The sequence below is a fragment of the Chelmon rostratus genome, chromosome 18, assembly GCF_017976325.1.
Source record: "Chelmon rostratus isolate fCheRos1 chromosome 18, fCheRos1.pri, whole genome shotgun sequence".
Taxonomy (NCBI): domain Eukaryota; kingdom Metazoa; phylum Chordata; class Actinopteri; order Chaetodontiformes; family Chaetodontidae; genus Chelmon; species Chelmon rostratus.
The window spans coordinates 16,117,167-16,128,370 of record NC_055675.1 but is presented as its reverse complement, the minus strand read 5'-3'; the positions used below and the strand labels follow the sequence as shown (position 1 = coordinate 16,128,370).

At 44.0% G+C, this 11,204-nt stretch overlaps 2 protein-coding genes across 2 annotated transcripts; both read left to right on the top strand.

The window, feature by feature from the left end:
- Nucleotides 1–346: 346 nt before the first annotated feature.
- nek2 (NIMA-related kinase 2) lies at nucleotides 347–4,823 on the top strand. The gene is made up of 9 exons (XM_041958999.1): nucleotides 347–650; nucleotides 1,423–1,640; nucleotides 1,751–1,991; nucleotides 2,154–2,236; nucleotides 2,327–2,453; nucleotides 2,586–2,820; nucleotides 3,731–3,785; nucleotides 3,899–3,975; nucleotides 4,305–4,823. Exons 1-9 carry the CDS (start codon nucleotides 555–557, stop codon nucleotides 4,508–4,510), a joined length of 1,338 nt encoding a protein of 445 aa, XP_041814933.1. The 5' UTR covers nucleotides 347–554; the 3' UTR covers nucleotides 4,511–4,823.
- A 1,029-nt stretch (nucleotides 4,824–5,852) lies between these two features.
- Nucleotides 5,853–10,914, top strand: slc30a1a (solute carrier family 30 member 1a). Its single transcript, XM_041958470.1, has 2 exons — nucleotides 5,853–6,746; nucleotides 8,247–10,914. The coding sequence occupies exons 1-2, from the start codon at nucleotides 6,200–6,202 to the stop codon at nucleotides 9,152–9,154; spliced, it is 1,455 nt and encodes a 484-aa protein (XP_041814404.1). The 5' UTR covers nucleotides 5,853–6,199; the 3' UTR covers nucleotides 9,155–10,914.
- The last annotated feature ends 290 nt before the right edge of the window (nucleotides 10,915–11,204 follow it).

Below are 11,204 nucleotides of genomic sequence, written 5' to 3'. Positions count from 1 at the left end.
TCCCACAATCAGTCTTTTTTAATCAAACATCTTCGTGTTGTTTTTACAGCTTTCCTAAGTAACTGAATTAACCCTTGTGTCCTGGAACACAGTTACAGTGACAAGGACATGTCTTTGACTTAATTTTGCGTTTTTGGCGCCACCATGTGGAGAGTTGAACACATGTCATGTACCCGCTCTGTTCTCGCGGTTTTCAGGTGCTTAGCAACCTCCCGACTTGTATCTTCGCACCAACCAATCAGGAGTCACCGTGCGGAGAGAGCAGGCCAATCACGGCCGAGGATTTGGGCACCAATTTAAACCGAGAGCGTGCGCTTCCTGTTTTGTTGACTGCAATACACACGAGTGAACGAGCGAGGAAGCTAGAAGCCAAACATTTGCTCTGTTTAAATATCTTTATCCGGAACAAAGGCATCCTGAGCACAAGAGTAAATTAAGAGACTCATTCGAAAGTCGATGTTGAACTACAGTTTAGTGTATCCGAACATTAACTGGTTCAGTAGCAAACTTTAAGTCGAGTAACTTAACGTTAGCCTTCGGCTCAAAGAAGTAAGATGCCGTCCCGTGTCGAGGACTACGAGGTGTTGTACACTATAGGCTCAGGTTCCTATGGAAGATGTCAGAAAATAAGGCGGAAATCTGACGGCAAAGTGAGTAACGTTTGCTTGTTCGGTCTGCACAAGTGTTTTGTGCACGCCACCCTAAACGTTAGCTAACAGTTAACGTCAGTCTGCCCCGAGGCTTTTGTTTCAGCCACCAGACCGTTTGTTGTTGTTGCTCGACAAAACACGACGCCAACGGTAGTTTCAGTTGATTTAAACGTTGAACTACGTCACCGAACGTCAGTATCAATGGTTGTGTGATTTGGTTAATGCTTAGAAACTAATTGGACATACATATTCTCAGCAGACAAACCTCAGGTGTTGTTAGTTAAATTAGCTCATTTAACTAAGGTTAGCCTTCCGTGTAACTCAAGGTGTTTAAATAAGCCTCTGGCATTGACCCGGATGAATGAAATTAAAAACAGTTACATCTGTGCCTGACAGGTAAAGATGTAACTGCTGAGTATAATTTTTGAAACAAGAAATAACACAATCTGCCTCTTACTTAAAAACTGAACTCTATGAGCAGTTGCACAGTTCATAATGATCAGGGATTTTGCAGCTACAGCCTGATTTTGTCTGATTTTAGTTGCCCATGGTAACCATTAGCAAAGTCTACTCATATGTAACTGACTTAACTGCGTCAGTTTGCTGACTTCACGATTCTTCTTGTGGTCCTTTTACACTACAATTTATCAGCGTAATGCCGTAATTGACATTTGCTGCCCATGCGCAGCAAATGCATTGTAAATGGATGTGTTATAATAGTTTTTGATTTTTAGGCTCTACCCCAGTTGTTAAAGCCAGTTTTGTCTTGTAGATCCTCGTGTGGAAGGAGTTAGACTATGGCACCATGGCAGAGAGTGAAAAACAGATGTTGGTGTCAGAGGTGAACCTCCTCAGGGAGCTTAAGCACCCAAACATAGTTCGGTACTATGACCGCATCATAGATCGGACTAACACCACTCTGTACATTGTAATGGAGCACTGCGAGGGTGGGGACCTGTCCAGCCTCATCACCCGATGCATCAAGGAAAGGTGACTGTGAGCCTCAGTGCTGAAATTTTGTTTGAGTTGTGTATCCTTCCTCTCTTATGTCCGTGCTTCCTGACTGCAGAATTAAGAGTGTGTGCGTTTTATCATGGCAGACGTTATTTGGAGGAGCAGTTCATCCTGCGAGTCATGGCACAGCTCACATTAGCCCTGAAGGAGTGCCACAGACGCAGTGATGGCAGGGCCACGGTTCTTCATCGAGACCTGAAGCCAGCCAACATCTTCCTCGACATCAGGCAGAATGTGAAGCTCGGAGACTTTGGCCTAGCGAGGATCTTGAACCATGACACCAGTTTTGCAAAGACATTTGTTGGGACGCCTTACTACATGTCTCCAGTGAGTTGTTAAGCCTGCTGTGTCTGAGGTTTATCTTCTCAAACTACCTTTTTAAGGGATCATTTGGAGCTTTTAACCTGGCCTCCTGACCCTCCTCGTTATAACCTAATTGTAGCATAATCAGTCCCATTTGCCCCTATCGCTCAACATCTTTTCTTTCAGGAACAAATAAACCGGATGTCATACAACGAGAAGTCAGATATTTGGTCACTGGGATGTTTGCTGTATGAACTCTGTGCATTATCGTAAGTAACTCCTCTGCTTGAGCTTATTTTCCCCAACAGCCTGTTCAGTGACTGCAAATCTCACATTTTTCTTGGCCCTCTCCTGTTTAGCCCTCCATTTACTGCTTACAACCAAAAAGAGCTGGCAGAGAAAATAAGAGAGGGGAAGTACAAGCGAATCCCGTACCGATACTCTGAGGAACTGAACACCTTGCTCAGCAAAATGCTCAACTTGAAGGTTATAAAGCAATTACTTAACAATCCCATGATTCAGTGAGGGTAGTCATTAATTCTTTCAGAGACTTGTGCTATTGTCATTTTGTGTTTTGATGCAGGTGGGGTACGGTAATCTGTGTTTCTCTGTTGCCAGGACTATCTGAGGCCCTCTGTGGAGTCTATTCTCCAGAGCAGTCTGTTGGCTGATGCTGTCGCTGAGGAGCAGAGGAGAGCACAGGTGCGGCTCCGGAGAAAGTCAGCGGACACTGACCTTCCCCTTCACAAGCCGGCTGAACCGACACCTTCCTCTGCAGCGGAGCTCAGACTAAGGGAACAGGCGCTGCGGGACAGAGAAAAGGCGCTGAAGGAACGTGAGGAGAGGCTGGAGCGTAAGGCTTTTATTCCCCCTTCCCGTCTTGCTGTGCAGACTTGTGCTGACCTGCAGCTGGGCTTTTCACAGCCTAGAAAAAGTCATTCAAAGCTGCTCACGATGAAAGATGAATAGCTAGGGATTCTTAATACATTGTTGTCTTTTGTGAAAACATTTTGTACATCATTCCACAGGTGTAGTATCTATAAATGAGGTTGTTTAACTTGGGCATATTTTAAAACTACACTCTTGCACTAGGTCTTAAAATTCTGCAGGTCAACTTGTAAACAGGAATGAGTTTGTTTTTGCTGTTTGTGATGGAAGTGTTGCAGCCAAATGTTTGTCTACTTTCAGTTTCTTCCACATCTACAGCTACAACACAATACACACTACAACACATCTACAATTATAGCATACTGTATATACACTCAGTTGGCAGTTTATTAGGCACAACTAGCTAAAGCTAATGCCCTTTAAAAATAAAACAGTCCTGCAGAAAATCCCTTCATGAAGGTGGTAGTGTTCAGTTTTTGTTAAAAGTGTTAGAGAGGTGTTGATTCAACTTTTTGGAGGCTGTATATAGAGAGGTGTTTCTATTATTTTGTCCACCTCATTTGTTTCAATGAGGGTAGGATAAATAAAAGAAACATGTCTCTGTATAATACAATATGGCCATACAGTTAAACCAACACCTCTGTAACAGAGTTTCAACAAAAGCTGAAGATTGTAAGGTTCATGAATTGAAGGATATACTGCTGGACTGTTGTATTAGACTGCATTAGTTTCAGCTGTGTACATAACAAACTAGCAGCTGAGTGTACATGCTTCTCAAGTATGTGCAAATAAAAAAGTGCCGCTGTCATGTTGCAAATAAGTGCTACAAATCCCCAAAATAAACTTTTAAACTTTTTTTTGTCCTTTGATTGCAGAAAGAGAGCAAGAGCTTTGTGTTCGTGAGCGACTGTCAAATGAGAAGCTTGTGAGGTAAAGGAGGCTAGAAATGAAGCAATCCATGCTCATTCTACAGTCTCAATCCTTTGTCAGTGTTACCTGCTGATTGGTACAAACTCTTTACTTTTTTTAATCTACTGTTTCAGAGCAGAGAGTTTACTGAAGAATTACAACCGTCTACAGCAGCAGAGGGACCTGGCACCGTTCTATGGCAGAGACATAGGTATGGGACTTGAACGAAGACCACTGGACTTACTGAACTGAATGTTTTATGGGTTCATGCTTCTGTTTGGGATGTTGGATGACTAAAATCCAGTTTATTTATTACTTTTTAAAATCATGTAAATACTGTTTTTATGCACCAATAAAGATTTTAATTAAACCTGTTTTTTTTTTTTTTGTTAATAAAAAAGAACTCAGCTCATCATTCACATGTGACACTCTGAAATCTAGCTATCATGGTGGGTTGCAGGGACTGTTATAAGTACTGCCAGATGATCAAGTTTAGTGTGACCTTTGCTAATCACTCACTCCTTTACTGTTTGGTCATAGATGAGGAGAACCTCTCCCCCAGCAAGAAGAAGGTCCACTTTGCAGGTGTGAGTAAAGAGAACCAGCGCCCTGATGGTCGCCGGAGCGTGGCGTCCCAGGAGCAGATTTTGATGAGGCTGCAGGCGGCCAGTCGGCGCGCTCAAACACTGCAAGAGGTGGAGAAGACCTGTCAGTACAAGAGCAGGCAGATACTTGGCATCCGCTGATCCCACAGATGTGATATATGGCTTGTGATTGAATGTGAAAGCCCCTGAAGGCTTGGAGTCATGATAACTGGATGTAAATTAAGCTTTATTTATATGAGAAATCAGTAGCTCTGATTGTCAGTGTGTGTGAGTGTCATTGCAAGCTTCGTAGTGTCAGAAGTTTATTTTGATGTGTGGATGTTAAGTTTATACAGTGCTATTGTGATAATGTGCTGTATATTCTTGCTAAACATATGTAACTCAGGAAATAGACATAAAATTGCTGATTCTTTGATGACTTTTATCTGTAACAGCAGAATTAAACACATCCTGGAGTACATTTTTGTGCCAAAGATGCTCAGTTTGCATAGCAAAATTAATATAGTGCATGCAAATGCATTGTAATATTTTAAATATACTGTAGATGCTAGTGCAATTTTGGTTTTGTCATTCTAAGGGCTAGTGGGGATTTTAGGGAAATCCTCTGCTGTACATGAATAATCATTAATGAAACAGTTGCTCAAAAATAATTAGTCTTTAATTACCATTGCAGTTTTACATATGCACCCCACTGTGTTTCATGAAGACAGATAGCGCCCACAAGGGGTCATCAGTTTCTCATGAGAAGTCAGCCACTCAATTGAGAGAAACTTCCATTGATTATAGGTAACACAGCAATAAGCCTTCACACCTGAAAGTCGTTTGCTTGATGGGTAGAACATAAGAGGGTGTAATTGAGAAGAACAATTGGATTATTTTATTGTTCTGTTGAATAATAGGCCTCCAGGTTACAGTTGGTTAAATAAAAAGACAAAAAATGAACAAGATGTAACTATGCATTAATTTTGCTTTAACACACTAGTAAGTACTTGCAACAGACAAAAACAAAAGTAATCAATAACTGAGAGGTATTTAAATTAGTATATACTGAGATACGTATAAGACATTTTATCTTAAATTATGAGAAAAATACTATAAATAATAATAAAAAAGTAAGCACAGGTCTAATGTTTCTCCATTTACATGGATGTTAGCTGTATATCCTGTATGTCTCGATTTCAAACAAATGAGGTTTTCCCAACTGAAAAACCAATACTACACAGACACAGATCGATTAAGGATGTCATCGCGAGATTACAGTTGCCTTCAGCGTGCGTAGCAACCGCTGTTGTCTGCAAGTAGGACAATCTGCGAACGAACAGTACAACAGGACACGCCTGCTATTGCTCCGCCTACTTGCGAGAGTTGCAAAATATGACCAATCAGAATCCACATTGTATCCTCTGAACCAGTAGAAGTCGTCCGAGGCGTGTCCTTACTGTGCCGTGTTCCGTGTGGAAAGTTTACCGGCTCGGGTGCAAAGTTTCAGCCGTCTGCAAACCGATGGTCGACGGCAGACCTATCTGAAATATGCTGGCGACGACTACGGTGGACTTAAACGTTTACAAGAATCGTATCCTGGATCAATTTCACCTCAGGTTGTCTTCATATTTAGCCGAGTGATGGTGCCGTCGCTGGATAACAACTGTGAATGAAGACGCTGTTAGCATTGATCGTATTGTCTCAGGAAGCCGCCTAGCTTAAGCAAATCGTTAGCTTGGAGTTGTGTTGAAACGGAGAGCTAGCTAGCTGATGTTCTAGTGAGCTCGTTTGAAGGCACAGTGAAACGTTATTTGACGTTTACTCGAAACTTGACTCGACGCAGGGAAAATGGCTTGCGAGCCTAAGCGTGTCCGGCTGCTATGCATGCTCTCATTGACTTTTGGGTTTTTCATTGTGGAAGTGGTGGTCAGCCGGATAACCGCATCTCTATCGATGCTGTCGGACTCCTTTCATATGCTGTCGGACGTCATTGCGCTGGTGGTGGCTCTGGTCGCGGTGCGATTCGCCGAGAAAACCCATGCGACCAACAAAAACACCTTCGGGTGGATCCGGGCGGAGGTGGTGGGGGCTCTTGTCAACGCCGTCTTCCTCACTGCGCTGTGCTTCACCATCGTCCTGGAGGCTATCGAGCGCTTCACCGAGCCCCATGAGATCGAGAGCCCGCAGGTGGTCATCGGGGTCGGTGCCGCGGGGCTTCTGGTAAACCTGCTCGGACTCTGTCTGTTCCACGGACACTCACACGGACACGGTCACTCTCATGGCAATAAGAACAAGAGGGGTAAACCCGGCAAGTCCCAGAATGGGTCTTCAGGAGAGGAGACCAACAACTTGGTGGGAAATCACAACAGCCCGGGTGATGTAAAACCGAGAAATGGTAAGTATGGCAGACTGGAGCATTTTCGCTGCACTGTGCGTTTTTCACAATCTTAGTTTGATTGTGTAGTTTTTTATATTTAAGCGAATGCCACAGGACAGCATTTAGTGTCAAAACCCCTCAGACTGTTTTAGGATGTCCCATACATAATCTGAAAGCATGTGCTAGACTTTATCTCCTTTGTTAGTAGTCCGGATTGCACAAGAGTATGTAGGCATACTGTATCTTCAGTCTTCCATGGGGGCACCCTGCCTGAGTGACTAATCCTTATTGTTTCATCTATGACAGTGGCATCTGTGCTTGCCATCAGATATTTGTTTGCGTTATTCTATCCTTGGAAACGTGGCCACCCTCAGTGACGTAAACGGTCAAAGCCTGGAGTTCCAGGCTCTGTAAGAGAGACCACAATCAGCTGTCTTATAAATGCAAATATGTAGAAGCGGTGTGGCGGACTCAGCCAAGAAACACTCTGTTTTTGACAAGTTCTAACTGTATTAGTGTCCCATCTATTAAAATTCTTGAAGGTTTCCTGCATTATTCTTCACTGCACAAGTGGATTCATACAGTAGTGATAAGCTGATTGTTGTTACGCAGCCATATCTTGGTGTCAGGTTGGTGACCATGCACAGAAACAGCCCATCTGTCTGTCTGTTTGTTGTGGTCAGATAAGAGTTTCATGTCTGCTTGAGAATAAAGCACCGGACCACCCCTGAAAAAAGCTTCCTCTTCCTCACTCAACCCTACACAGAAGACCATGTCTCCCCCACACTGTTAGGCCCCACCACTTTCAATAAATGGAGGCTGCCCCCCCTCGTGCGACAATCGCTGTTACTGGGTCATACATCAGTGTAGCCATGGAGTCGACAGCCCCAGCCACACCATTAGCCGTTGATGAATGACCCGGCGGCATCATGGTGTGGAAGCAAGCAGCAAATGCTCAGGTGCTATTCCCTCAGAGTGTGTACGCTGCCTGCGATTACCAATTGAAATTGCTTCTTGTGAATTACTGCAGAGTGTTTTGTAGCATTTAGAATCCCACTTGCTGGGAGGTTTTGTTTTTTTTGTTTTTGTTTTTTTCATTAATCTAGCATGGCTGTCTGGTATGTTTCTCCTGTTTGTAGCCCGAGTCGGTCACGAGTGAGTTGTCTCCCACAGTGTAAGCTAGAACATTAGTGGCAAGAAAGAAAATTTAAATGCAGAGTTCGGACTTGTGTTTGACCTGATGTAACTAAGCAATTTATCAACTGGCTGCTGTTGTTAGCGTCTTCTTGGAATCTACTTAGTGCAGGCTTTGTTATAGCTTTGTTTCACGCTGTAGTTAGCTTGTTGGTAGTTTTTCTGCAGTATCACAAAGCAGCATTTGTATTTTAGTTACAGTTCCTGTGATGTATTTATATCTATTTTGAATGCAGTGTTAGTATGTCAGTGTCAAAGTCCAGCTGATTGTTAAACTCTGACTTTACGTTCCCCTAAACTAACCTCTTTGTTTTTAATCTTCAGAAATCAGCTCTAAAGACAGCACAGAGGTGCAGATGAATGGCAACACCCACTATGAGGAGGTCGACCATGACCACGACTCGTCGTCCCAGCTCAACATGCGCGGTGTCTTCCTGCATGTGTTGGGTGATGCCCTTGGCTCCGTCATTGTGGTGGTTAATGCTGTAATATTTACCTTTGTGTGGCAGCCCTGTATAGCTGGTGAGATGTGTGTGAACCCCTGTATCAATAGCCACACCACAGACCACCAACATGTCAATCACACACTGGTCGACCTGCTGGAAGGCCCCACTATGTCTGCCATGAAGTTTGCCGGCCCCTGCTGGGTTCTCTACCTGGATCCTACACTCTGCATCATCATGGTGGGCATCCTGCTGTATACTACCTACCCGCTGCTCAAAGAGTCAGCCCTCATCCTGCTGCAGACCGTGCCCAAGCAGATCAACATGCATCGGCTCAATGAGCAGTTGCTGAGTCTGGACGGCGTCCTGGCCATCCATGATCTGCACATCTGGCAGCTGGCCGGCAGCCGCATCATTGCCACGGCGCACATCAAGTGCCACGACCCCACATCTTACATGGAGGTGGCCAAACGCATCAAGGACTTCTTCCACGATGAGGGCATCCACGCTACCACCATCCAGCCCGAGTTTGTCACATTCAACTCGGAGTCTCGAGACCCCCTCTGTGAGCTCTCCTGTCGGACTCAGTGTGTTCCCAAGCTGTGCTGCGGCTCTGCGGACAAACAGAATGCAGGCTCTGATAAGAAGGCCGGCAATGACTGCAAGGCTGCTGCCACCTCAGCCCTGGAGGCGATCAGTGAGACCCCAGAGCAGGCTGCAGCCGTTGCTGTGCGCCCTCAGCCAGAGGTCGAGGTTACCATTGCTAGAGAGGTGGAGTCGTCTCTGTGAGATGGGGGGGGGGGGTAGAGAGAAACAGAGGAGAAGCTGAAAACCACCACAGCCGACTAAAATCATTGTCGTGGATGCTGTTATCTTTTGGCCCATAGCCTTTTATTCTTTGTCATTGCCCTGGGTGTTTGGCTGAAAAAGCCCCCCAAAACCCCCTCTGTTCATGCATTTGAGCCATTTCTTTCTATCTTTTTTCTCTCCGTGTACCTATTTCCATCCCGTCCCTCCCAGCCTCTCCTCTGCCTCTCAGCCCCTCTCTTGTTGTCTGTTGACCCGGAAGTATGGTGGCGATGCATGTTGGGGACCTTATGTCCCCCGGGACTGGAGCGAGGCCTGCATGAGTGTCCCTCATTAGCACCGTGTTGTGATGCGTCATCTCGTCCAATGGTGTTTCTGTGCCAAAGCTTCTCACTGCAGGACTGAAGGGATCTGAGAGGCGTCCTCTCCTTTGAAAGGACACACACACACACACACACACACACACACACACACACACAACACATGCAAGTCAGAGCACACATCACTAGGTTATTTTGTTTAGTCTATGGACCTGTTGGCAAAGAGTCTACCTTTTTTGTTTTTTGTGTAGGCTTTAAGCAGATCTATTTTCTTACCCTCTGGCCCCAAATGGAAGAGTATTGTATTGCATACTAATTTAAGTATTTAAGTTTTTAGAAATGATCTATTTCTCTCTGTAGATGCTGTTTGTAATTAGTTTGGATGATAGAAACATTTTTGCAATTCTCCTGTCTTGAATTTTTGACAGACCATCTATGCTGTAGTCAGTTTTTCAAATGTGATGTTTTATAATGGTTCTGTTTCTCAAGACTTTTCTCTGGCCTTGACTCAGATTTAATTGCATTAGTTGGATACAGAAGCCGTATCGACATCTCTCTCACCTTGCCTTTTAAATACAAAAAGTATTAGTATAAGTATAGTAGACACAGTGTAACTGAACTTCTTGCAACGGCACAGTCACCTAATTAAATGTTCATTCACAAATTTGATGCCTTGCAAGCCAGAGGGTTGGGTCTGTTGTGAAGAAATGAGCACTGTTTGCCATTATGACTAATGAAACATTATTCTCTGTATGAATCTGTACTGGAAAGCTTTCTGATGATGGCTGTTGAATTGAGTTAAAAATCCTCATGAATGTGTTCGGCACCTTGTCACAATCCATGCTGAGGGGGGTTTTATATTTCCAGGACGTTCTACTATGTTTGCATGACCAAACTGGGGCCTGGTGTTCGACTTGTAGGAGCTCCTCTAAGAGCTCCAATTGCTGCTTACCAGTACCTGCTGGTATCGCCCAACATTTTTCATAACTGTAGGGAACGACTCATCTTATAGCTTTTCTGTCCTTGCTTTGGACAGCTGAGCAGGCTGTTTTTCCTGCATTGAAGTCCATATGGTGGCCTTTGAAATTTTATGAGGTTTCACTCATCACCACAGATATCGTGTAAAGGTGATCCACTGATGCGTTTCACATTTCCACTCCTGATTAAATGTGTATGCAATATAGAACTATGTGCTGGGAAATATATTTTGATGCGTTCCTTCATTTGTAATGTTCGGTCACTTTTATTCTGTGTCTTTTAAGACAGCTCTATGTGCAAATTGAAAACAAGTGTTTTTTAATTTTAGATATGACATGTCAACTGATGTGTTTTTGATATACTATATATCTACAGTACCTGTCCAATGTGTCATTGTGAAATAAATAAAATATGGTATGGTGGTGGTTTGGTACAGTTGTTGGACCCAAATTTGTCCTTTGTCTCATTCTTACTTTCTCTAACCCCATACATTGGTGTTATTTTTTAAATTTAATTTCACATGGAACACTTGGGGTGGTTTGGTTAATTTTCAGCCTGTCCTTCCTCCAGGGCAGGGCCAGTAGGTGTCCAGGAGTGGTACAGACCCCCTACCCCAGTGCCCAGAGTCAGAAGAGAAATGTCTTACTAGTATCATGGATGATTTACTGAATGGGTCTACTGGGTACAGGCCCAGTGGACCTGGACCAGAGCCTCTGCATGAAGTGACTGTTAAT

Bases quoted from the DNA above. Each gene is read 5' to 3' on its own strand.
- nek2 (XM_041958999.1), top strand. From the start codon at position 555: ATGCCGTCCCGTGTCGAGGACTACGAGGTGTTGTACACTATAGGCTCA. The intron at 1,992-2,153 runs GTGAGTTGTTAA...CTTTTCTTTCAG, and splicing joins CGCCTTACTACATGTCTCCA to GAACAAATAAACCGGATGTC. The intron at 2,237-2,326 runs GTAAGTAACTCC...TCTCCTGTTTAG, and splicing joins TATGAACTCTGTGCATTATC to CCCTCCATTTACTGCTTACA.
- slc30a1a (XM_041958470.1), top strand. From the start codon at position 6,200: ATGGCTTGCGAGCCTAAGCGTGTCCGGCTGCTATGCATGCTCTCATTG. The intron at 6,747-8,246 runs GTAAGTATGGCA...TTTAATCTTCAG, and splicing joins TGATGTAAAACCGAGAAATG to AAATCAGCTCTAAAGACAGC.